Raw genomic sequence first — 24,223 nt, forward strand, 5'->3', positions numbered from 1 at the left:
CACACACACACACACACACACACACACACACACACACACCTTCTAAGTACTCTTGACTTGTCCATCATCACTATATAGTCAACATATTCTGATAAGGTCAGGGTGAAAGTTTTTCTTTTAATAGAAATGAAACTAACACCAACTACACTAAAAGGCACTTACATTTATCTTAGAATATGTTAGAATCAAGAAAAACAGAAACAGTTTTGCAATTGAGCAATATATGTGGCATCAAAGCCAGTCTGGTAGACTCTTGTTCCATGACTTAAGGTTTAATTCACAATTTTACTTTTATGTACAAGTGAAAACTAGTGAAAAATTGAATGCTGGTCTTCTATTGAACACCAGTTTTAATTGGCTGGAAACCATTAACTGTCCTTTTCTAATTTCTTCCCAAAGGAACTCCATCAATAGGACAGAATCTTTCCCGTTAGTTCCTTTCCTTTCCTACATTATTGTTTCTCTTTTTAGAAGTGAATATGAAATATTATCCAAATTTAGAGTAATACAATTTCATAGCAGAATATTTATTTTACAAAGTACGATATCATAAAAAAAAATCTAAAAGCTGGGCACAATTTTTTTATGTCTATTTATTCATGACAAGACTAAAGTTAGCCAGACTCGCACTCTCATGCCTGGCATTAAAGTACAAACAACAAGAACAACTCAACCATCAAATGTGTAGAGTGACATTTTCAGTAGAAGATAAGGGACAATATGAAAATGAGAAGAATAGGAGAAAATATTTTTAAAGAAAGAAAAGAATACTCCAAAATGTTAATAGTAGCTGCCTCTAAGTGTATAGGATTATAATTCTTTTTTTTCTTCTTCTTCTTCCTTGACTTCTCTATTCTATGAGCTTTAAGTAGGAGGTAGGTGCAGAAAGACCTATGGTTTAAAATACCCAAATCAAAAAGAAAGAGGCTCAGACGTTTTTGGTTGGGGGACAATAGTGCCATACTAGTAAGGTACATTACTATCATGCATTCTATATTTGTCTCTTCACTTTGTCAAGCAATCTTCATGAAGAATAATACAGATAGTTTTGCTAATTGATAAAATAATAATTAAATTAAAATATTTTCTCGTGTTTACACCCTAAAATTTCAGAAGAAATAAAAATAATATGTGAGGGCCTTTTCAATATCCCTTCTGTAGTTTATTACCTGAAAACCCGGACACAGTTTTTAAACCAAAGTAATTGATTCCTTCAGAACAAAGTGTTTTAGTTTCTCAGAGTTTACAAAACTTCCTGAAATGGGTACTCTTAATCTAATGTGTAAAGCAAATAGATTGAAGCTTTATAAATTTGCGTAAATTAAACCTACCAGTCATTAATTCAGAGGTGACCTTTATCAGTTGGCGGATGTTTTCTGATTCTCTGAAAACAAAGAGAGTAGACAGTATATTTGAATGGCTCCCTCTGTCTGGCATTTTGTAATCCACCAGATAGGTCTTCGGCATACAATGAGTCAGCCCTGGGCTGTATTATCCGTTCTGGGTGGACAATGACAGGTCACTCTTATGGGATTTAGCCCTTACCTTTGTCTGGAGGCCTTGCAAATTAAATGCTTTTACAAAAAAAAAAAAAAAATCTTTTTCAACTACATTACAATATAAACATTTTCTCCTAAAGTTAATGTAGTTGAGTTATAAAAATGCTATGTAGCATGGGTGGTAAGGATATAAATATCATTTCCCAATCTGGTAAAGGCCCTCAAAGTTAGCTGTTTATTGCAGAAACGATATATTATATTGTTTCCCTTTATCCTTTAACTTTTTTTTTTTGTTTTTGCCTAACTAAACATAAATTAGTTACTTTTTGTTCATATGAAACTTTTTATATTTAGTTACTTGGAATTAGGCTTTTGGGACTTACAAGGGTTAGCATATACCAACGCAGGTAAGATATTATCATGCAATATTATTTATAAGCATACACAGCAAAAGTTGAAGGGTTTTCTGCGGTGACAACAAAGTCTTCAAATTCCCCTTCTCCATGCTCTAGAATCCTTGCAGTGAAGCTTGGGTACTCAAGTCTAATTGAAAGGGTAAATCCAGAACAGCAGATGGTAGAGCTCATGCAGAGACTATGCATTCATTCATTCAATTATTGATCAAGGATTTATTGAATGCCTACTATGTACCAGGCACTGTTCCAGGGTCTTTGGGTAGAATGAGGTGCACAAGAGATAAGGCCCCCACTTTCAAAGAGTATACATTCTAGTGGGGAGAGACCCACTAAACAAACACATTAAAAAACTTAAGATTGTATCAAATGTTCCGAAGATAAGGAAACAGAACAACATGAGAGACTCTAACTAGAGGGAGTGGCTGAGACCAGAAGGAAAAGCTATTGTAAAGGAGGAAAAAGTTTTCCTTGACTCTCTTAGTATCCCTGGCTGGGTTAGAAAATTAAACTGACAGACTAACAGGAGAAAAGCATACAAATTTATTTAATATAAGTTTTACCTAACACAGGAGTCTTCTGAAGGAAATGAAGACACAAAGAAACAGACCTGAGTACTTTTATGCTAGGTTTGATGAAGAGTGGGCAGTGTGTAGAAATATGATAGATTAGAAAGTATGAGATAAGTGTAATAAACTGGGGAAACAGCAAGGCCTGTTTGTTAGGATTCTTCTTGGCGGCCCTTTGGTTGGAGATAAAGATGCTCCTATCCTACAGGTAGAGGGAGGGCACCTCTCACATGAAGGTTTTATGACCTGTTTCATGGGAGATAGGAGGAGGGAAAATCGAGCGACCTTCCCACTTCTGCCATTTTCTCAAACTTCCTCAGTTTAAAATATTCAATATGCTCGGGAGCCATATTCTGAGGTAGCATGTTCTTAACCCCATCACTATCCATGTGAAAATCTGAAGAAAAGAATTCTAAAGAGGAAAAATAGCAGATGCAAAGATCCTGTGACAAGAAAATGTACAGGTTTCGTAAGCAGTGGACCAGAGCAAGGGAAAAGGAGGAGTAGAGGGTGAGGACAGATATAGGCCATACCACAACAAACTTGGAAGAAATTGGTGCCATATTTGATTTTCTTCTCACTGGGAAATCTATCCAAAATGCCTCTCACCTTTTATGACTTTGCTTCTGAGATTCGACGTAATCTTTGTTCAAGAAGGGCATCTTTTTTAGAAGCATATTTCAGACTGTTCCTTTAGCCACACTTATCCCCAACTAGCTCCAGCAGCCATTTGGAGCTTTAGTCTGTGTTTCAAGCTATTTTTAATTTTCCAAAATTATTTCTAAACTATTATGGAAATTTTAGACATAAAAGAAGAAAAAATAATATAACAAACTCCAGGTTTTGACAATAATTAAACAAATTATTTTTAATTGCACAAGCAATTCATGCTCTCTGAGATTTAAAATAAAAGGGGGGCACTTAAAATTCCACTACAAAGTGATAGCCACCAATAACCACGGCACAATGCCGCAAGTCCTTCCTGGTTTTTTTTCCTCTTTTTTTTCATATATTCATATACATAGTGTATAGTTTTTCTTGTTTGTTTCTTGTTTTTGTTGTCAAGGTGAGTCCGTGCTGTACATGCTTTTTTTTTTTTTTTTTTAGGCGAGGCAAGCCTTGGTTGACCTCACAGATTTAAAGGACCTTGTCAGCTTACAATCCCTTATTTTTTATTTTTTCCACCTACAGCACCTGGTCGGTCTAGGTGGTCTCCCATCCAAGTACTAACCGGCCCAACCCTGCTGAGCTTCTGAGATCAGACGGGATCGGGCTTGTTCAGAGTAGCATGGCCGTAGAAGTATATGCTATTTTTGAAGCTGAGGCAATCTTTAAGTCATTTCTTTTACTCTCCTCTCTTCCTTCCCATGGAATTCTCTGTTTTACCTGAGCTCATAACACATTTATTTTGACATTCCTAGTGTTTATCCATCCTTTGTTCATGTCCAGCATAGCAAAACCAGGCTGTGTTAAGAATAATTCTCAGTCTGTTGAGATTTTGCTTCCAGGTATATATCCTCTGTTTTACTCAAATAAACTCAAATAAAAATTCAACAGCAACAACAACAAAAGGAGTAATTTCCATATTGGAAATTGCAGGTTAGCACCGTGGTTAGGAATGTGGACACTGGGTGAGACAGGCAAGTGATTAACCTCTCTGTGGCTCTCAGTTTTAATTCAGGTAAAATGGAGAAACAATAGTTTCTACCTTCTCGTGTTGTTGTAGATAATGTAGAACAATGGATGTACTTGCGGTGCTTGTCACTGTTAAAAAAATAAAATTCAAACAGTAAACTCAAAGATCTAATTGTCTTTCTTAAGCAATTCATGAATCTGGCAGCGTCCCATCTAGCAACCAGAAGGGTGCTCTGAGGGGTTGTGCAAACTGGAAGTTTTCATGGGCAGAGAGTGGGGCAAGGGAACTATTAACAAAAGACAAGAAAAGATTGTTTTTAAACCAGGACATCTCCTTTTGGGGGGAAAGGAATGGTGAGAGTTTTTATCCTGTGGATTGCCTCTTGTTTCTTTGGAGGATGAGAAGGCCTACATAGCAGATTACTTCCTTGATGTTGCTCGGGAAATTCCAGACTAGTTGATTAAGATTATTTTTCTGGAGAGGTTGAAACATTAGTGAGGTCAGGTATTAAATTTAGGTTCCGTATCATGGGCTCTCACATAAGTGACACCATTAGGGGACTATGCTCTTCTCTTTAACATTACATACTATGAGTTCAGTAAATGGTTGTTATTTTTATTATTAAAATATTTGTTATTGGTGAACTAAACTTTCCTGTCAAATGATAAAATATCAAGGATATTGATTTAACCCAAAAACTGTATGCGACACCTGTGGAAAGTCATTGCCTTATAACTATATAACTCAGAAAGCTCATTTGCTTGTTAAGCCCTGAGTTAAAGTTAAACGATAATGTCATGTTGGCATTCTTATTTATCAATCTGTTATCATAAATGATATGGTACTTCCATAGCTCTTGATCTGTGTGCAACTGGATCAACTTTCACTACCAGGTGGGAAGGAAAAAATCATTGATCATTACTACCTTTCACTAATCATTGAAAAATGATTACTACCTTTCACTAATCAATAGTGGGCATAATGAGAGCAGCAAGAGTCTTGCTAATACAGACCTTCATGACAGCTTGAGGGATAGCTTATCTGGGCTACACCTAGCAGGTCTCTGTGCTTTATTCCTAACCTGTAAGTAGCATTTAAAAATCATTAAAAATAAAGGAATATAGTCTCCAAAAGGGTGGAGGAGAAATCCATCTTCTTAATGATTCTATCTTGAAATTTTCCTTCCACCCTATTTTATTGAAAAAAATTCTCTTGCATTAGATTAAAAAAAAGAAAAAGACTAAAAAGGAATCAGAGCAGAGATTCAGCAGAAAATAAAGTGAAGAGGTTGATCGCCTTTGTCAGTTTTATTTTTAAAGTGAGATTTTAAGGGGGAAAACCTCCATTGTCCTCTGCCACAATCAGGAGGGAACATTGATATGTTAACTACCCACTCTGCCTTTCATGCTGAGGCGTGATTAGATCACTAGCAAAATATTTTCAAAATTTAAGGTTGTTTCCATGAGAAACAACTCTACAACTTCCTTAAATGCATTTAACTTGACATAGCTTTAATGTTTCTTTTTACCAGGAGCAATCATGTTGTGTGGTAATTAAATTCACAAAACAAATTTTCCAGAAGTAAACAAATAAAGACATCACTGAAATTCCTTAACATTTAAGCTCTCTGTTTTTAGCTTTGTCTTACTCCCCCTACTTCTCTCTTTACGTCTCCCCATTTACCCCTTTTACTTTCCATTTTATTCTTTTCCTTTTCAAAAGACTAGATTACCTTAAACATTTTTTCCTACACACACACACACACACACACACACACACACACACTCACCTAACTGTATCTGCTACTGATTGGCTTCTTCCAAAGGACAAAGGGTCAGTTAGAGGAGCCCTCGTTCAGTTTGCATGTACATAGATCTGCCAGACCAGCTGAAATGGGTAGAAGTAACCTTCTTTACAACTCTGCAGACAATTAAGTAATTGGATCCATATGTGCTGGCTTATAGGATTTTTAAAAAATATATATATTTCAATGTGGAGTTCTGATTTCAGTGAGAAAAGACACACCTACAATTATCTGTCTAGCTTACTTCCTGGCAAGCCAGTATACCAATTTTTAATAGACTTGTGCTTATGTTATAGTATAGATTTTTGTGCTTGTGTTATAGAGTAATTGGATATTTTAAAGCTATTCACAGGAAAGTAGTAGCCTAAGCAGAAAACTTAAATTTCTCTAAGTATATACATAAATAACATACATATTCTATAACTCTATAACCATTATATTTCTGAAAAATAACATTTGGCTGGGGAGTTCAACAGTCAGAAATCCAATATGATTTGTTCATTTGAAGAAAAGAGCAGAAATTAAACTTAAAATTCAAATAAAGTCTCATTAAAAATATACAATTATTTTCATTGTAAATATTAAGGAAGATTTCACAAAATTTAACATATGATAAGGACTGTGTTATTCCTGCAGCTGCGGAGAGGTACCTAGCAACGCAGAACAGGAACTCTAGGGTCTATCTCACATCTGGGTTCAAACTTTAGATTTGTTTACCAGATACGTAATCTTGAAAAATTATCTTATTTCTCTCTATCTAAATTGCCTAATTTGTAAAACAGGAATAAGAGTTGTTATGAAGATTAAATCAGTTAACTCAAGTAAAGTTTCTACTATAATGCTTGCATAATAGTAGGTGATAGAGGATCTTTCACATCAAACTTGCTTCTTACAAGAACTATTATCGGTGCACGTTTGTTCTATTACTTGTTTTGGCCTTTAGCAAACTATTTAATGCCAGTTTTCTCATTTATATAATGAAACCATATTGAACTTCATTTCTAACATTATATGTGTATATTTCGAGGACATTTATTGAACAGCAATAGCATATAAAGTAGTTTAAATATTGTAGTGTGAGATATAGGCTCAATAACCACACCAACTGAGTAATCGATCGCAACCATTTCTAGTTCAAGTGCCAAACTTTGGTTGGGACTGCTGGGGTAACAACATAATTATACATAATAATAAAATACTCTTTCCAGCTGGATCAAGAAGCATGACAGAGAACTGTTTCCAACATTTTTATCAAATATCTTGTGTGGGCACCCGCTGTAGAAAGGAGAGAGTTAGAAATTGTTCTTGACGAGTTATCAGGAAAAAGTCAAGCAAAGTGTAGCAATGCTAGACAACTGGACTGAGTATCCTGGGATAACACTAATTAGACTAGATTCTCTGGGAAAGAGAAATAATGATATTTTGCAGGATGTTACTAAGGAGTGAAATAAGGGTCAGGGTTAAAAGGATGAAATGCTTGGAAACTGATCAACAAAGTTTTCTGTACTTTGTCAACCACACATCAACTAGCATGCTACCACCCTAGTATTCTATTTGAAACATGGATGCTTTGGGCTTATATTTTTCTTTCTCATAACATGCAACAAAATCCTTGCATATACTAAGTGTTCATTTCATGTTTATTAAATGAATTAATGAACCCTTTTAAATTTTCAGCCAAAGGAAATCTAAGTAGAGCCAAAAGTTAGGATTTCAGAGAACTTAGGAATCTATAAATGTAAAGACTAAATATCTCACATTTTAAATGAAAGATCTGATAAAATAACTTGACCGAAGTCATATGACTTAGTGACAGGAACCAGGAATAAAAATTCAAGTAGCTTGACTTCTAAGGTCATGCTATTTCCATTAAACTAAACTACCTTCACTTTTGGTGATGAACAAAATCACCATAAGCCAATATTCAAATACCAGGTTTCTATTCTATTAGTTTAATGTTAAGCTCTAACCCATTCAAGCTCTGAAGTTCAAAAATGTTTCAAAATTTTATGAATCTCAAAGTTTTAAATATGTCCTTAAGGAATTCCAACATGAGGTTTACTAGCAGTTTTATGTGATATATAATTCATCCAGTAAACAATAATTGTTTCCCAGGAGTCACTCAGATTTATTATGAAAATTCCTGAGACTGTTTTTGATAAAATAAGCATATAGACAAGGTTAAAAGTAGGGGTAGAGAAGATGAACTCAAAACATCTCATTTATTTTAAAGAGAAATATTACTAAGTGGGATCTCTCATGTCAATTGAATGATTTTTAGCTAATTTGTTCTTATTAGAAAAATATGTAAAGCTCACCAATATCTCTTATAATCAATAAAAAAAAATCTTCTTGATGCTATTTGGTCAATCACTTTAACCCAGTAGCTTGAGTAAGAATAACCACAATGTAGAGGGTATCTAAATGTTCCACATATGTTGTGACTTCTATTATTTTTGTACTTGACATAAATGAGAGTCTATTACTCCCATGAACATGTTATTTTTTTCAGGTTTGCCAGGCATATGAGGGTTAGGAAGATATCCATACTCTCAAATGTATGTGCCTTTTTTGGAGATATGGTTTCTTATGAAAATATATGTTTTGGCTCAGATGTTAGCTTGATGCAGCATTTATGATCAGTAATGTTTTTTCAACCAGCACATGTGCCCAAGAAGATCCTGGGAAAAATTTTGAGTGAGCATTGTACTGAATAAATGTTTTACCACACTCAATAATCTAAATTTATACGTTTGATATCTCCAACATGTCTAATTTACTATTTACTCTAAACAGGGAAAATGTCAATTTTGGTCATACATTTTCAAAACCAATAATTTTTTATTTACTCTGATTCTATTTTCTATAACTTTGTTAGTTTCCTCTTCAGTGTTAATTTGGGACCCAAGAATGGCAGTAGATAATTAAGGGAGGCCTAGGAGAACTAATGTAGGAAATGAAAACTAAAAAGCATGGGATTGATCTAGACCTAGTGGTTCAAATGGAACCAAGATCAAAAGAAAAATGGATACTAAATTCAGAGGCCAACCAATGGATTGGTTAAAAATTCAGAAATAGTTAGAAAGCAGAAAAATGAAGGAATGGGAAACCAGAAGGAAATAAGGCCTCAGGCAGATAAATGAAGTCAAAATGAAGTATTGTGAATGAGTAGTCAACACCATCCAAGCAATTAGGACTCAAAGAGGTGATATTCTACAAAAATAAAAATTAAAAAATAAAATAAATAAATAAATTTTAAAAAATTTAAAAAAAATAGGTGATATTCTTGGGAAGACAGACTCTAAATTAAGCTGTAATCCATATTCCCCAGATTAGTTTTAAATGTCTCCATCTGTGGGCAGGATATAATCTCACCACAGAGACATGTAGTTAACCGGGAATCAAGAATAGATCCTGATAATACTAAGATCTACTTTCCTATACTAGTAATGCTTAGAGTGGAATTTTACTAATTTATTTATTCAATAATAGGTTAGATAATGAATATATAGCAATAAAGAACAGATAAAATTTCCTGTCCTCATAGAGTTTACATTCCACAGAGGTAGGTAAATCACAGGTTATGGAGCTTAGTTACAGAACCAGTTTTCAGACATGAAAGGTATCTTAGTTTCTATCCTTATCTAGGTCAAGTTCCATAAACTGCTATCCTAGTATTTGCTCTAATTCATTTCTGAACTTACCTCATTTTTTTTTTTTCACCTGTTCCAGGTAAATATTTTTCATGTATTCCTTTCCTTTATCCAACATTCACCTCCAGAGCCATATTGTTTTTTAAGTTCTCATCTATTCATTTTTTAATATCTTATGATTTCCATGTTCAATTCAATTCAATATGAATTTAATATTTCTAAGAGGAGACATCAAAAAGATAAAAGGACAAGTCTCTCCATTCAAGGAGTTTTTATTTCTGCAGGAGTCCATATGTCCTCAAGAAACTGTCAGACCAGGATGAATGTACTACGGCCCACATGGGAGGAATTAAGTGCTACAGTGGTGAAAAGGCTATGATAACAGGAAAATTGCAAGCCCTCCAGAACAAAATCAAAATCACTCTCAGTTGGCAGGAATGAGGAAATGCTTATAGAGCGAACCTAGTGAATTTATTTAAAAATTAAATTAAATAAGATAACATTTAATGAATAAACATTAAATTCAAGAATAGGGACTGCGTATGATTCCTCATTTTATCCCTATACCTAGAACAGAGCCTGGAACATAGTAGTCCTTTAAGTACTTATCTGTTGAACCGATTTTTAATGATTGCTTTAAACCTTGAACAACTCGTAAGACTTTGATTATGAAAAATTGGGACAAACAGAGCAGATGTTTCCAAAGAAACACACAGCATGAGCCAAAACCAGAAAGAAAAAAATGTGAGCCGAGAGTAGACTAATTTGGATGGATTGAAGTTTTCACGGAAAAGGCCCTATTTAAAAGCTTAATGATTTGATGTGAGACACACCAGCGTCAGCAGTGTGGTGAAAGTTGTCATCCAGCATCAAGGAGAGGAGATGTACCTGGAGAAGGTGGTGATGCAGCAGAACAATCAGGGTGGACTCTATTTCAGATATCTGACTGAAAAGAGGCCGAATGAAAATGGGCAAAAGGAGGTAATTTGTAGGTTGGGGAGAGCATGTTTGAATGGGAGAGAGCAATAGAAGGAAAGATTAAGATGCAGGTGGGAAAGAAGATAATATAGATGGGGCAGGATCTCTTAGGACAAATGATGGCACAGGATGAAAATCAAAGGAGTAAGAGGCCCAGAACTGGATAGATGTAGGCCTCATCTTGGTTTTGCTATTAGCTCATTTATTTAATTTCAGGCAAGTCACTTAATTCTCTAAGTTTGTTCTCTCATCTGCAAAATGGAAATGAAGCTTATATCATACAATTATTATGTCTAAATAAAATAACTTCTGTTACATTCCTGGCATATGCAATATACCACTATATAAATAAGTATGTTTTTTATAGAATTATATAGACAATATATCTACTTATAGAATATATAAATATATAGAAGTGTACTGGTTTCCTAGGGCTGATGTAATAAAGTACCACAAACGAGGTGGCTTAAAACAACAGAAATTCATTCTCTCACCATTTAGGAGGCCAGAAGTTCAAAACCAAAGTGTCAGCAGGTTTGATTCCTTCTTGGGGACTTAGAGGGAGAATATGTTCTATGCCTCTCTCCTAACTTCTGGTGATTGTTGACAATCCTTGCCTTGTAGCAGTATAATGACAATCTCTAGCTCTGTTGTCACATGGCATTCTCTCTGTATGTCTCTGTGTTCTTCTACTAAGGACAACAGTCATATTGGATTTAGAGCCTACCCTACTCCAGTACAATCTTAATGTTAACTAATTATATCTGCAAAGAACCTGTTTCCAAATAAGATCACATTCTGAGGTTCCAGGTTGACATGAATTTTGGGGAGACACTTTCAACGCAGTATAAAAAGTATTTTCCTACCTTATCCTTATAATAGCTTCAATAGGCTATTATTGTAATTAGGATTTGGACCTTAGACAAGAGGATAGCAAAATGGTTGAAAGCTCAGATCGCAGAATTTGAATTCTACCTAGGCTTCTTTCCAGTTGTGTGGCCTTGAAGCTTACACCCTCTTTAGTTAATTGTTTTCTCATTCGGTAAAAAGGAAGTAATACTTCAGAGTGTTTTGAGGAGGTTTAAGTTATGTAATATGTGTAATACATTTAGCATTGTACCTTAAACAGAGTGACAGGCTTGGATCTCAAAGAGAGCTGTGCTTAGGTGGGGTAAAAGTGGAGGTGTCTGGTCTCATAAAGATGATTTATCATTTTCATCTAGTTGAAATCTAAAAAATCTAAAAGCCCCATTTGCAGAGCCACTTGTGTTGTTTTGACTTAGCACTTTGATACCAAAATTTCTCCACGCCTGGTGGTTCAATACTACCATGAATGATTTAGCACCATTGCTGATTCAAATTCCACAGAAATGCTGGCCCATAAGCAACTGCTTAAACATAATCATCCTCACCTTCCTTAAGTTGTTTTCTGAGAGAATAATTTTAAAACATATAAAAAAATAATGTCTTAAGTTTCATAAGTTTTATATATTATCTCACCAAACCTTTATAACTCTTAGGTTGAAAATCAGGTACTTCATCTAAATTTTTTTTAATGAAAAAATTAATGTTCAAAGTGGTTATATGACAAATACAACATTTTGCTGTATCCTGGTCAGTGGAGATGTCATATATACTCCACAGTACTTGCTTATGTTGTCCATATTCTAGGAGTTCATTGTTGATTATCTGGTTACAAAATATAAAATTTTAATCTATATATACAGTCTATGGTAGTCTCAATATCCATAAAGAAAACTCACTACTATATCTTTGAATAGAAATATAACTTGTCTTGAAGTTACATTGTCAAAATCTATATTGTCCTCCTGTTGGTTTGCTCGATTTAACACTCAATCTTGTTAGCTGGCTGTTTCCCAGTGTGCTGTAATGAGAAGCTTGCAGAGAAAGTAAGTCTGAACAAATCCTTTACTAATCATGGAGCACTTTTATCCCAGGAGTCCAAACTCTTGTATTCTATTGATTGTATGGAGTGACGTACAAATATAGCACAGTAATGCAGTACCCTATGCTTCCAGTCCCCAAACTGGCAAATATCTTTGGATTTTAAGAAAATAACTTTAGGAATTTCTGTATGCTATTGCCTGTTATTAGGTGCATGCATAACTAGGCAGGCAGGGAGTTCTGCAGACTGACTTGCAAGATCAAGATAAATTATGCATTACTTTCAAATCTCAGGAAGCCCAAGGTTGTATACCAAATACCTGAATTTAGAGAAGCCAAATGCAACAGAATTCCTGGCAGTTTATAAAAGCTTCATGTGCTTTAGATTTTGTATTTTGGCTCTACATGTGTTTCAGAAGTATATCTACATTTATCCTTTTGGTTTATTTTATACTAAGTACAATGATTTCCGTTTATAATAGCTACATATCACAGAAAAGCACTTAAAACAAAAAGGGACCTTAGTGTATGTGTGCAAAACACAAAACTAGACTGTTTCTGTGTTTTTCGAACTCATTGGGAGGTGAATTGAGCTTTTTCCCATCTCTAATTTCTGTGTCTGTGATATGTTAGACTGGCATTCCTCCACATATAAATGTTTTAACAGAACACAGATTCTATAAGTTTGTGGCTTGTTTAAACTTCCTTTTTAAAAATCCTGGCCATATCGCAGACAAAAATAATCCCCATTACTTTTTTAATTGTTTTACAAAATAAAAATATAAACATTTTTCAGATTTATTTCAGAACATTCTAAACTCTAGGAATGTTTATTGATATAAACACACATAGATTAAGCAATTTAGAGATTTGGGATAAATTGGTACCACTTTGTAGTAGGTTAGGAAATAAGAAAGAATTTCAGCACATGTTTTGCCACAAAGCATTTGGGAGTCTTAAGTTAGAGCTTCAGAATTCCTTCTGAAAAGGACAAAAGAGAGACTTCCTGTCATTTCAATTGCTTTCTGCATGTGGGACCAATATGGGCAATACAAAGTTTAAACACATGCAAATGGTGAGGGGAGGAGGCAAAACCATGCCTAGTTTTACAGGTTTCTCCAAATTCAGATTGCATCAAGTCAGTGTCTCCTACGAGCTTCCAGAGTAGACTTCCACTGAAGTTACAGCACACTTGAATGCTTTATTTCAGCAATATTTGCTTATGGAAATAAAGGGGAGTGACAGAGGGGAAGGAGGAGAGGCGCGGAGGAGGGGTTTGAGGCCGGGGGAGGCTCTCACCACAGCACAGCGCACCAGTAACCTTGTCTGATGTGATCATTAACCTTTCTAAAAAAACGCAGCTGGCAGTTCTCCGAGGTTTGTCATTAGAATGTGAGAAGAGCCACACAGATATTGCACAGACTATTCAAAAAAGTTGGGTTTACTTTGAGAGCTATAGCTCCCCTTCAGTGTGGCAGAAAAATGAGATTTCAACAATTCTTTTTTGTATTTTTTATTTTTATAACGAGCCTTCTTCTTATCAATGGACAGAGACCAGGTAAGGCTTTGGTACATTTATACCAAGTAACTTGTGTTTATGCCTGTTTGTGTCCATGGGCCTGTGAGCATGATCGTGTTTATGTTTGAAAGTCTCTTAGGTGTGCTTGAGGGTATTGGGCTAAGTGTGTAGGATTTTGGAAGTATGCTATCCTGTTGGATCTATTTATCTGGATATATTTTTTAAAGCTGGAAATTAAAACGATGATAAATATTTTACCACTATTTTTCTAATTTTGAAGAATATTGATCCCGTAATTATTGTAGATATGTTGTCCTTATAAGTAAGAAGAAATTGAAATGCCCGGTCTATTCATTACAGACGTAAACAAACTTACAGATTTTAGGTAAAATGCAAAATCTAAATAAGTTTATTAAAAGCACATGGCTGACTGAAGTTGGAAAATGTTAGCTGAATTAACAATATAAAAATCATAATATGAAAAATTATAGATGAAACCTTAAAACAGTCAATAGCTGTTATTTCTAGTTATATAATTAGATGTGTCACTTTTAAAAAGTATAATTTTTAGTATTGTGCTTACACAGCCAAAAAGTGTCAAAAATATATGTGGTCAAGATAAATAATATTAATTTACTTGACGTATTTTTAAAGATGATATCAGTTGTGTTGTTCTTATTCAATAGAAATTTAATAAACCATTATTTTAATGTGTTTTTCTTCAAAACCAAATATCTAAGATTTCAAAGCACTGACAAATAAAAAAATTTTAAAATTTTCTGATTCAGGGCAAAACAAACTCAAATTTAAGTAGAAAGGTGATTAAACTTATATCCAGATATGAAATGTTATTTACTTGATAATATATTTCTCCACTTAGTACAGAATATAGTACATAACTGGTTAAAAATTCAGTTTCTGCCTTTTAGTTAATCAGAATTTTGATCACTGAGGTTATTTCAAATGGAATCTCCTGGTATGCCCTTTTACATAAATAAGGAAAAAGTCAAATTAGCAACTCAGAAAGCATTCCTTTTTACTATTTACAGCAATTGCTATTTAACCCATTTCTACTTTTCTGAAATACGTAGCACCTTGAAGCATGTTTTTTTAAACATTTGTAATTAATTCACTATATAAAATAAATGGTCTAGGAGCATTTAGGAAGAAGTCATGTAGAATGAGGAGGATATTACTATTAGATCCTGCTATAACATGAACTGTTAGAAATATATCTTGTGTATTTGCATCACATTAATTTTTTATATCATAATCGCAGCTAAATAAGTAGCAAATAATCACAGTATAGGTTAAAAAATATTCCCTTGTATCTTCCAGATTAAACAACAGTTAATTTTCTAAAAAATGCTCCTAATACTTCTTTTTTTCCCCAGCTAATCTGGCAACGAGAAGAAAACTGCACAGACTCAGCTGCCATCAGAGGAGATGCATGCCTCTCCATTCACGGGTGCCCTTCCCCTGAGGTATTTCTGATGGGAAATAGCTTTCCTACATGTAGGCAATGTTCTAGATTGGATATACCAGAGAATGTCTATTCATATTTTGTAAAATGTGATAATGGCTTTATGGTAATGTCAGTTTAGGGGATGCATACTAACCCATGAAATGACATGATGTTTGGGAATTGCTTGAATAGTTTAATGAAATAGATGAGGAAAATGTAGGAAAATCTTAATAATTGTTTAATCTGTGATAGTTATATAGGGATTAATACTATTCTGTGTGTTTGACAATTACCATAATTAAAAAATCAGGCTCCAGGAGAATATAATTATGAAAGTATATTCAAACATGTGTTTTGAAAGAAAAACACTGAATAGCTTCCTATGTTATCCAGAATAAGCACATTTCCCATTAAGACCACTGTGTGCTTGAAAGCCTTTGGACATATTTGCCTAACACCACCATATGAATGATGTTGTAGCCTCAATATGCAGTTTATTTTACCTGAAGACATGTCTTTTAATATATAAAATCAACTTAATATTAATGGCAGGGCAGCTTTTTGGCCTCACTTACAGAATTGGTCTTAATGGTTACATCTTCAAAGATAAATTCTGAATAGAATTTTGCTCCTCTCCCATATTTGGGGGGAGAAAAAAAAGATGACTAAAAGGCCAATGATTTTATACCACTACCACCATCACCAGTGATACTGCCTAAATCAATTAACTTCAAACACTTGCCCATGTTTAAGTTACTTCATACTCGAAATAACTTTGAAAAAATAAAAAATAAAAATAAATTTGGCCTTCTATTGTAATTATTTTAAGCTCTGTAAGTCATAAAATATGTCTTCCCTTAAAAAAAGTCATAGAAGTAGTCCTCAACATACACAGGCAATCGCTAAATTAGCTTATTCAGTTGGTCTATAGACTAGCATTTATGGCACTATTCATTCAGAGGAAAGAATGGTTGCTATACCTATTGTTTAATAATGTGCTTTTCAAATCCAGTGAAGACCCTGAGGAGGACACTAAAGGAAGGAAGAACAATACAGTAATAAGCATTTATCATGAGGACTAAGACAAAAGGCCAAGTTCTCTATGTCTGTATCAGTAACAGATTAATCTTTGCTATCAAAGTATGAAAAATAAATTTGGTGGAGGAATCCAGAAAGATACAATAAGTTCTTGAGAAGACAATTATTAGGGACTAAAACAGGCTTCGAAAGGATTTTATACATTAAAAGATCTTTTGCTGTGTGTCGATAATGCATTTCAGTCTCACATAAAATAATGGTAAAATCTGTGCTGAGGAGGAGTGGAGAAGTTCAAGATTTTCCCAGCACTCCTCCACAAATAACAAAGAGGAGAAGAGGCATTTCACAATAGGGAGGAAATTCCTGCATACACAGAGAAAGATACCTTACATAACTGTGAATAAAAGCCCTTAGTTAGCCACCACTATACTGGCTTTCTCCACAAACCACCTGCCATAAAACTAGGGTTGCAAGTAAACAAGGTAGAGTAGTAAAATTTGAAATGTCAAAGTGAAGGAAAATTTTGACCTGCAAAACCAAATTTGTAAACCAAAGGGAAATTTAAGTAAAGGCCATGTAAACCATTTCATAATAGCACTCCTTTACAAAATTAGACTGATCCTTTAAAGAACTGCTCAGCTTATAGCATCCATTTTCTCAATGTTTAGACTAGTCCTGCATTCCAGCTACAGTTCTTTGAAGAATGTGTAAAAGCCACATTTTGGAATCCAGAGATAGTATAAGTGCAATGCAAGATAAAATAATTTTTCCAAGATCTTGCTGAATCGTTGCTATAATAACAAGTGCTATCTTCAAATCTGATAGCACAATGCTCACTGTCCTAAATATTTGTACATTTTTATATATCTTGCGACAAAAAATCTTGACAACCTGACAACTGAGTAAAGGCACTATAGACCTAGGTAGTAAAAATCTAAGGCAAAACCTCCCTTTCATTTATCCCCCTCTGTTTTCTTGCAGGCTTTAGATAAAATCACATGTGGTTATTTGATTCAGTTAGGGTCAAGTAAGACTGTAAAATGATAGTAAGGTAAACAGCTGACTTTGGAATTTTTCCAAAATAACCCTTTAGAGTGGTTTAGACTTTCCACTCACTTAGTAGGAATGTTCTGTTAACTTTACTTCATCAATTTTTTCAGCTCCCAGCGTCCTCCTCAATGGTTCTCAGTAATATTTCCTAACAAGTAAATAGAAATAGAATTAAATAGAAAATCTGTGTTGTATATAATTAATTTACTTTGATTTTTTCCTCCCACAAAAATATTTTGGCATCACATTCAGCCCTAAGTGAATTAGAGGAGAGGAAAACAAGTGAAGGGGTATCAGGAAGTCCAAACTTACAGATTAATGTGAGAGCCACAGAGTGGACAATGGGGTAGAGGCTTTAGATTCTAATGACATTGCCCTTCTAACAGTAAAATTTCACTACATCAATGCTTTTATTTATAAATATGTATTCCAGGTTACTACATACTCTATTTATATATACTTTATCTGGGTTTTTAATAATAATTTAATACGTTTTCATGCTGTAAAATTTTTTTCTAATAGTATGGAAGAGTGTAAAGTCAAAAATAAAAGTCTTCCTATCCTATTGCCCATTTTCACTCACCAGAGATAATAACTATAGCTATAAAAAGATTTTTGGTAAAGGTAGTTTTTATAAATTGAGACCAGATAATATTCTCTTGCCACCCTTGATTATTATTCAAAATATAAGTCCTTCAAGTTTTCTATTTTCTGCATTATTCTTACCCCTCAAAGTCTTGAACTTCTGACCCCCTTGACAGAACCTGTCTTGCCTCCCAGCTCTTTCCTCAAGTGTCCTATTGTCCTGACCCTTCTTACTCCATTCTGCTTGTTTGGCTTAACTGAAAGCCAACTTTGTCTTCAGCACAGAATCTCCACTTTAGTGGAGTATTTCATCTCCAACTTTAGCAGGGCTCTCTGGAAAACACCCTTTTGCTAACTCTTAGATGCTTCTGATTCTCATTCAGCTCTATTTCAAATCTTTAATGACCTCTAGTTTTCTTAACTTCTTCACCTCCTTTCCCAACTCACAGAAAGAAGTAATTCCTCTTCTCAGAGAAAATGAAGATAATCAAGCTTCAAATCAGACCTTGCCCTCAAACTACAAATATCCACATCTGCAACATGTCTTCTACTTTTCCTCCCTAGACTTTCACTAAGAGATTCCTCTCTTGGGTACAGTTCATCTATCTACACCTAAGGAACTCTGATCCAACACTTACTCCCTTTCTTCCCCAGAATGTTCCTTAGTCAAAATTCATCTATTTCAACTGAAAAAAAAAAAAAAAATGTACCATCGACCCTATTGTGCTCTCTGGTGACCAATCCATGTTCCCCTTACAGCCAAATTTCTTGAAAAATTGGCCATTTCTTGACCTCCCATCTATTTTCAACACACTGTTCCCCATTATATTCTGGGAAAGGTCTCTAGAGACTTCCTTCTTTCTCAAATCCAGTGAACACATTTTGGTCCTGATCTCACTTATCTTACTGCAGGTCTAATCACAGAATGGATTTAACTTGGTTTCAATGACCCCATGCTCTCTTTTGACTATTTATCTCTGGAACAAATCGCTATTCCTTTTAGGACCTGTAAGAGTGTCCAAAGGATTATGTGGAATCTCCTTAGCACTGATAAAATTTTATTAGAGAAAAAAAAATAGATAGAATACACAAGCTTTCCCAAGATCTTCTCCTCCACTAGGTCTCAACCATGCACACCCATGGTTATGCCAGGAGCTTGGACAGCCACTGCCGCTATTCTAACTTCATCAGGTCTTCCAAAATATCGACCACCTTTCTCCATATCCACTGCCTGGTCCTCTCTAGTCTTCCTTTTCTTCATCTGACTCTAGTCTTCTTTTTCTTCATTCTTTCCATAACTGCTGCCAATATTGCAGGTTTCCTTGCTGCTATCTTCATCTCATTATTCTGGAAGAATCCTAAAGTCTTCATCCAAGCATGTTATCGCTACTGGAGAATATACAAGAAGTCTGATAGGAACCACTTGTAAATTCCTCATCTTCAATGTTGGTTCTTCACAAGTGTCCGGCAAACCTACTACATTCCTGTGGTCAACTTGCCTCCTTGCACTCCACAATAACTGTTTCTAACTTTTTCTACTCAACTTAAATTTTAGACCCTTTTCTTCATTTTCAGCAGATGGCCTTATCTATTATATCAGAGAAAAAGTCATCAGGTGGTCTATGTCTCAACTTTCCAGTACCAAACTAGAATCTCATCTAATCTACTTCTCATCCTGCCCACCCCCATTCTTTTCTTCTTTCTTCTTGCCATGGAAGGCATGGCCATTCCTCCAGGAACCCATTCTCCCCTTTGAGGGAAAGGAAGGACACGTATTAGGAAAGCTGGAAGTTACTGACCAAATCCTGACTGTTCGGGACCAATTGCTTCAGAGGTTATGGTTTGGCTTCCTGGGCTGGTTGTTAACCGAGTTTGTGGATCAGAGTTCTGTTTTAATATATGGTCTGGCCATTGTCTATTTGGATATCAATTTCCCAGCTCCAAACTTATTTCAACTCTAAATTCACACCACCTAAGCCTAATCACTGTTTACCTTGCACCAACCTCCTCACATCTTCTTTTTATCTATTCTTATAGCTTCATACTGCTTAAGGCCCTATAGTGATTTCTCATTACTCTTAAGATGAAAATAAAATCTTAATGTAACCCATAATCAAGCACTTCTCTACCTCTCCAACCTTATCTGACTCATTGTGGCTATATGAGTTTATCGAAGGTGTCTTGTTCTTTTGCACTGCAGGGTATTCATTTATTTTCTCTATCTAGAATCTAAGGTGTTCTTTCCCTTATCTATCACTACATTATTCCTACTCAATCAAGACTTTGATCAAATGTCACTTTATTTTCGTGTACGTGTGTGTGTATGCCACATATAACTTCTCTCATTACACTGGTCCGAGTAACTTTGGGAGGAGACCTTGGGGTTCTTTTGGTTTTACATTTTATTTATATTGACATTGTGTTAGAGTTTTCAACTTTATACGTATTCTTTTTTTTTCTCTAATGATAACATTTTTATATATACAAAAATTATATGTATCATATATATTTAAACATATATGTAATGCATTTACTACCTTCTTTACAGGTTGCTAAACAGATGTATTTGTAGATATGGAGACAGTTATTTGGGATGACTAGTATTTCGTTGTATGGACAGCCTTAATTTATTTAACTTGACTCTATCGATAGATATTTATGCTTTATTTATGTTATTTGGAACAATGGTGCAGTGAACACGGATGCATACATCTTTGAACACTTGTACACTTTCTTAGAAAATATTTATAGAAGTAGAATCACTAGGGCATGCATATTTTTAAATTTTTTGAGATATAATTCACATACTATATGTGAATTACTCATTTAAGGTCTACAGTTCAATGGTTTTCACTACATTCAAATAGTTGTGCAGCCATAACCATAATCAATTTTAGAACAGGAGCTTGGACATTAAGACATACCCATACCCAGAGTGTGCATGTGGCTTGCCACATTTGCACGCACTGGTTTGTAGTCTTTTTTCCTGAATAAATCCTTTCTGATGACGAAAAAAGGAAAGAAAAGAAAAGAAAAACCCATACCCATTAGCAGGCACTCTCCACTTCTCTCCAACTTTAATGCTAGATAACTACTAACCTACTTTTTGTCTACAGATTTGTTTATTCTGGACTTTTCATATAAATAAGTTCTTAAAATGTGTTTGTGTGTGTGAGAGAGAGAGAGAGACTGGCTTCTTTCACATAGCTTAATATTTTCAAGGCCCATCCATGTAGTAGCATGTATCAGTATACTATTCTTTTTTAATGGCTTAACAAAATTCTATCATATAGAAAAACCACATTTTTTTTTTTACCAAGTCATCTATTGTTTCCTATTTGGCTATTAAGAACGATTTTACTCTGAACATTCATATGCAAGTTTTTGTTTAAACCTTTGTTTCAATTCTCATGAGAATATACCAAAGAGTGAAACTGCTGAATTACATGGTTATTCTATGTTTAATTTATTGAGAAACTGCCAAACTGTTTTCCACAGAGGTTGTAGCATTTTACATTCCTACCAGCAGTATATAAGGGTTCCAATTTCTCCACATACTCACCAGCTCTTGTTAGTATAGCCATCCTAGTGGGTATGAAGTGGTATCTTATTGCAAGCTTGATGTGCATTTCCCTAGTGACTAGTGGTGTTGAACATCTTTTCATGGACTTATTGGCCATTTGATTCTCAAATCCTTTGTCCATTTGTCAACTGGCTTGTCTTTTTATTGTTGAGTTGTAAGAGTTCTTTATATATTTTGAATACAAGGCCTTTATCAGATATATGATTCTCTTCCATTCTATGGGTTGTCTTTCATTTTACTGGTGTCCTTTGAGCACAAAAGCTTTTAGGTTTGTTAAAGTACAATCTGTCTATTTTTTCTTTGGTTTATTGTGCTTTAGGTGTCATATTAAAAAAAAATGATTAATCCAAAATCACAAATATTTACACCTATGTTTTCCCATAAGAGATTTATCTCTTACTTTTATGTCTATGATCTACATGGAGTTCAATTTTGTATATGGTGTAAGGAAGGAGTCCAAATTCTTTTGCATGTGGATAACCAGTTTGGATATCTGGCCCATATGTTAAAAATGCTGTGCATTCTCCCATTAAATTATGTTGGCACTGTTGTCGAAAATCAATTGACAATAAGTGTAAGGGGTTATTTCTGGACTCTCAGTTCTATTTCATTGATCCACATGTCAATCTTTGTGCTAATACTATACTAATACTATACTGTGCTAATACTATAGTGATTGTAGTATTGTAGCAAGTGTTTAAATTAAGACTGTGAATCCTCCAATTTTGCAGTTCTTTAAGATTGCTTTGGTTATTCTGGTTCCCTTGAAATTCCAGGTAAACTTTAAGACCAGCTTGTCAATGTCTGCAAAGAACAAGCTGTAATTTGGATAGGGACTGTGTCAAATCTGCAGATCAACGAGAAGTATCACCATCTTGACAATTAAGTTTTCCAATTCGTGAACATGGGATATATTTCCATTTATTCAGATCTACTTTAATTTCTTTCAACAATGTTTGTTTTTAGAATACAAGTTTTATACTTTTTTTTGTTCAATCTTAAGTATTTTATTCTACTGATGCTACTGTAAATGAAATTTTATTTCATTTTTGAATTGTTCATTGCTAATGTATAAAAGTATAATTGATTTTTGGTTATTGATCTTATATCCTATAACTTTAATGAAATTATTGATTCACTCATAGTTTTTAGTAGATTCCTTAGGATTTGCTATGTACAAGCATATGTCATCTGCAAACACAGATAGTTTTACTTCTCTCTTCCTTTCTAATCTGGGTGTTTTTTATTTCTCTTTTTGCCTAAATGCTCTAAGTGGAATCTCCAGTACAATGTTTAATAGAAGTAGTGAGAACAGGCATCCTTGTTTTATTCCTGGTTTTAGATGAAAAGCATTCTGTCTTTCACCATCAAATATGATGCTAGCTGTGGGTCTTTATAGATATCTTATCAGGTTGAAGGAGTTCCTGTCTATTCCTAGTTTGCTGAATGTTTTTATCATGAAAGAAGAGTGTTAGGTTTTGTCAACTGTTTTTTGAGATTATCAATGTGTTTTTTTGTCCTTTCTGTTAAAATCATGAAATTTTCATTACTCGTCTATTTAAAAAATTAAGCATGGGTCAATTTGTCTGCTGAATAGCATATCTCATTATGATCTATTCTTTCTCTTTTGCCTTCCAAATATAGATCTGCCAGATGAAGAAGAAAAAGAGTGAAAGAAGAATACCTATCTACCCACCTACACATTAACGTGGTTGCTTAGAATTTCCTGTGTGAAAAAAAATCATTTGAAAGCACCTGAGATGTATTATTAGTTTCACAGGATTCTTTTCTTCCCGTTTTCTTTTTAGAGGGAAAATAACATAAATCAAAAAGAAATTACAGTTTGAAGCACAATTATTTACCTGCATAATAAAAATCTCTCATCTTTCCTGCACATAATTCATATATGGATTAAAAAGAAAAATACTTTGTAATGTCTTAGAACTCTCTAGTAGAAAAAGTGCAAGAATTAAAATTTTTTTCTTTCATAGTCCTATTATTCTTCAAAAATATTAAAATAACTTTGTATATGTTTGAGTGATTATTTTAAAAATGCTAAATCTGAAATCAATTGCATCAACTATTTGGCTTTGCAGCATTGAGAGAAATAATTAGTTCGTCGATTATTTATATAGAGAGACTAAAAATAAGCTATTAATTGCTACCAATTTTATATTATAAGCTTTAATGTTTATGAAAGTATTTTTATTTTGAATAACATTCATTTAAAGTTGTAAAAGAACGTTCGATGTAGTCATTGTAGTTCATTTATTTTAAAACTAATATGTTCATTTCTGAATCTTTTTCTCATCATGTAATTACTAATCAAGCTAATGTTTGATTTCCTTTGAAGTTCTGTTTTATATTTTTGATTCATTTGTACAGATAGTTTCTTAGAAAGGGCCATTTAAAGTTTACATTTAAAGTCTCAAGTGGGGCAATAGCTTTATCTAACATGAGTGCCCATCTTTGTTCTAGGTTCTGTTTTGCTGCTGTTCAACCTGTGGTGGTGAAACATGTTTAAAA

The 24,223-nt window shown here is 34.2% G+C and overlaps 1 protein-coding gene across 1 annotated transcript; it reads left to right on the forward strand.

The window, feature by feature from the left end:
• The first annotated feature begins 13,939 nt into the window (after positions 1-13,939).
• APELA (apelin receptor early endogenous ligand) lies at positions 13,940-15,459 on the forward strand. The gene is made up of 2 exons (XM_015593283.1): positions 13,940-14,015; positions 15,371-15,459. Exons 1-2 carry the CDS (start codon positions 13,940-13,942, stop codon positions 15,457-15,459), a joined length of 165 nt encoding a protein of 54 aa, XP_015448769.1.
• Positions 15,460-24,223: the final 8,764 nt, after the last annotated feature.

The sequence above is a fragment of the Pteropus alecto genome, unplaced genomic scaffold, assembly GCF_000325575.1.
Source record: "Pteropus alecto unplaced genomic scaffold, ASM32557v1 scaffold166, whole genome shotgun sequence".
NCBI lineage: Eukaryota > Metazoa > Chordata > Mammalia > Chiroptera > Pteropodidae > Pteropus > Pteropus alecto.

Excerpts from the sequence above, each read along its gene's own strand:
- APELA (XM_015593283.1), top strand. The coding sequence starts at position 13,940 with ATGAGATTTCAACAATTCTTTTTTGTATTTTTTATTTTTATAACGAGC. Across the intron at positions 14,016-15,370 it reads TATCAATGGACAGAGACCAG|CTAATCTGGCAACGAGAAGA; the intron begins GTAAGGCTTTGG and ends TTTTTTCCCCAG.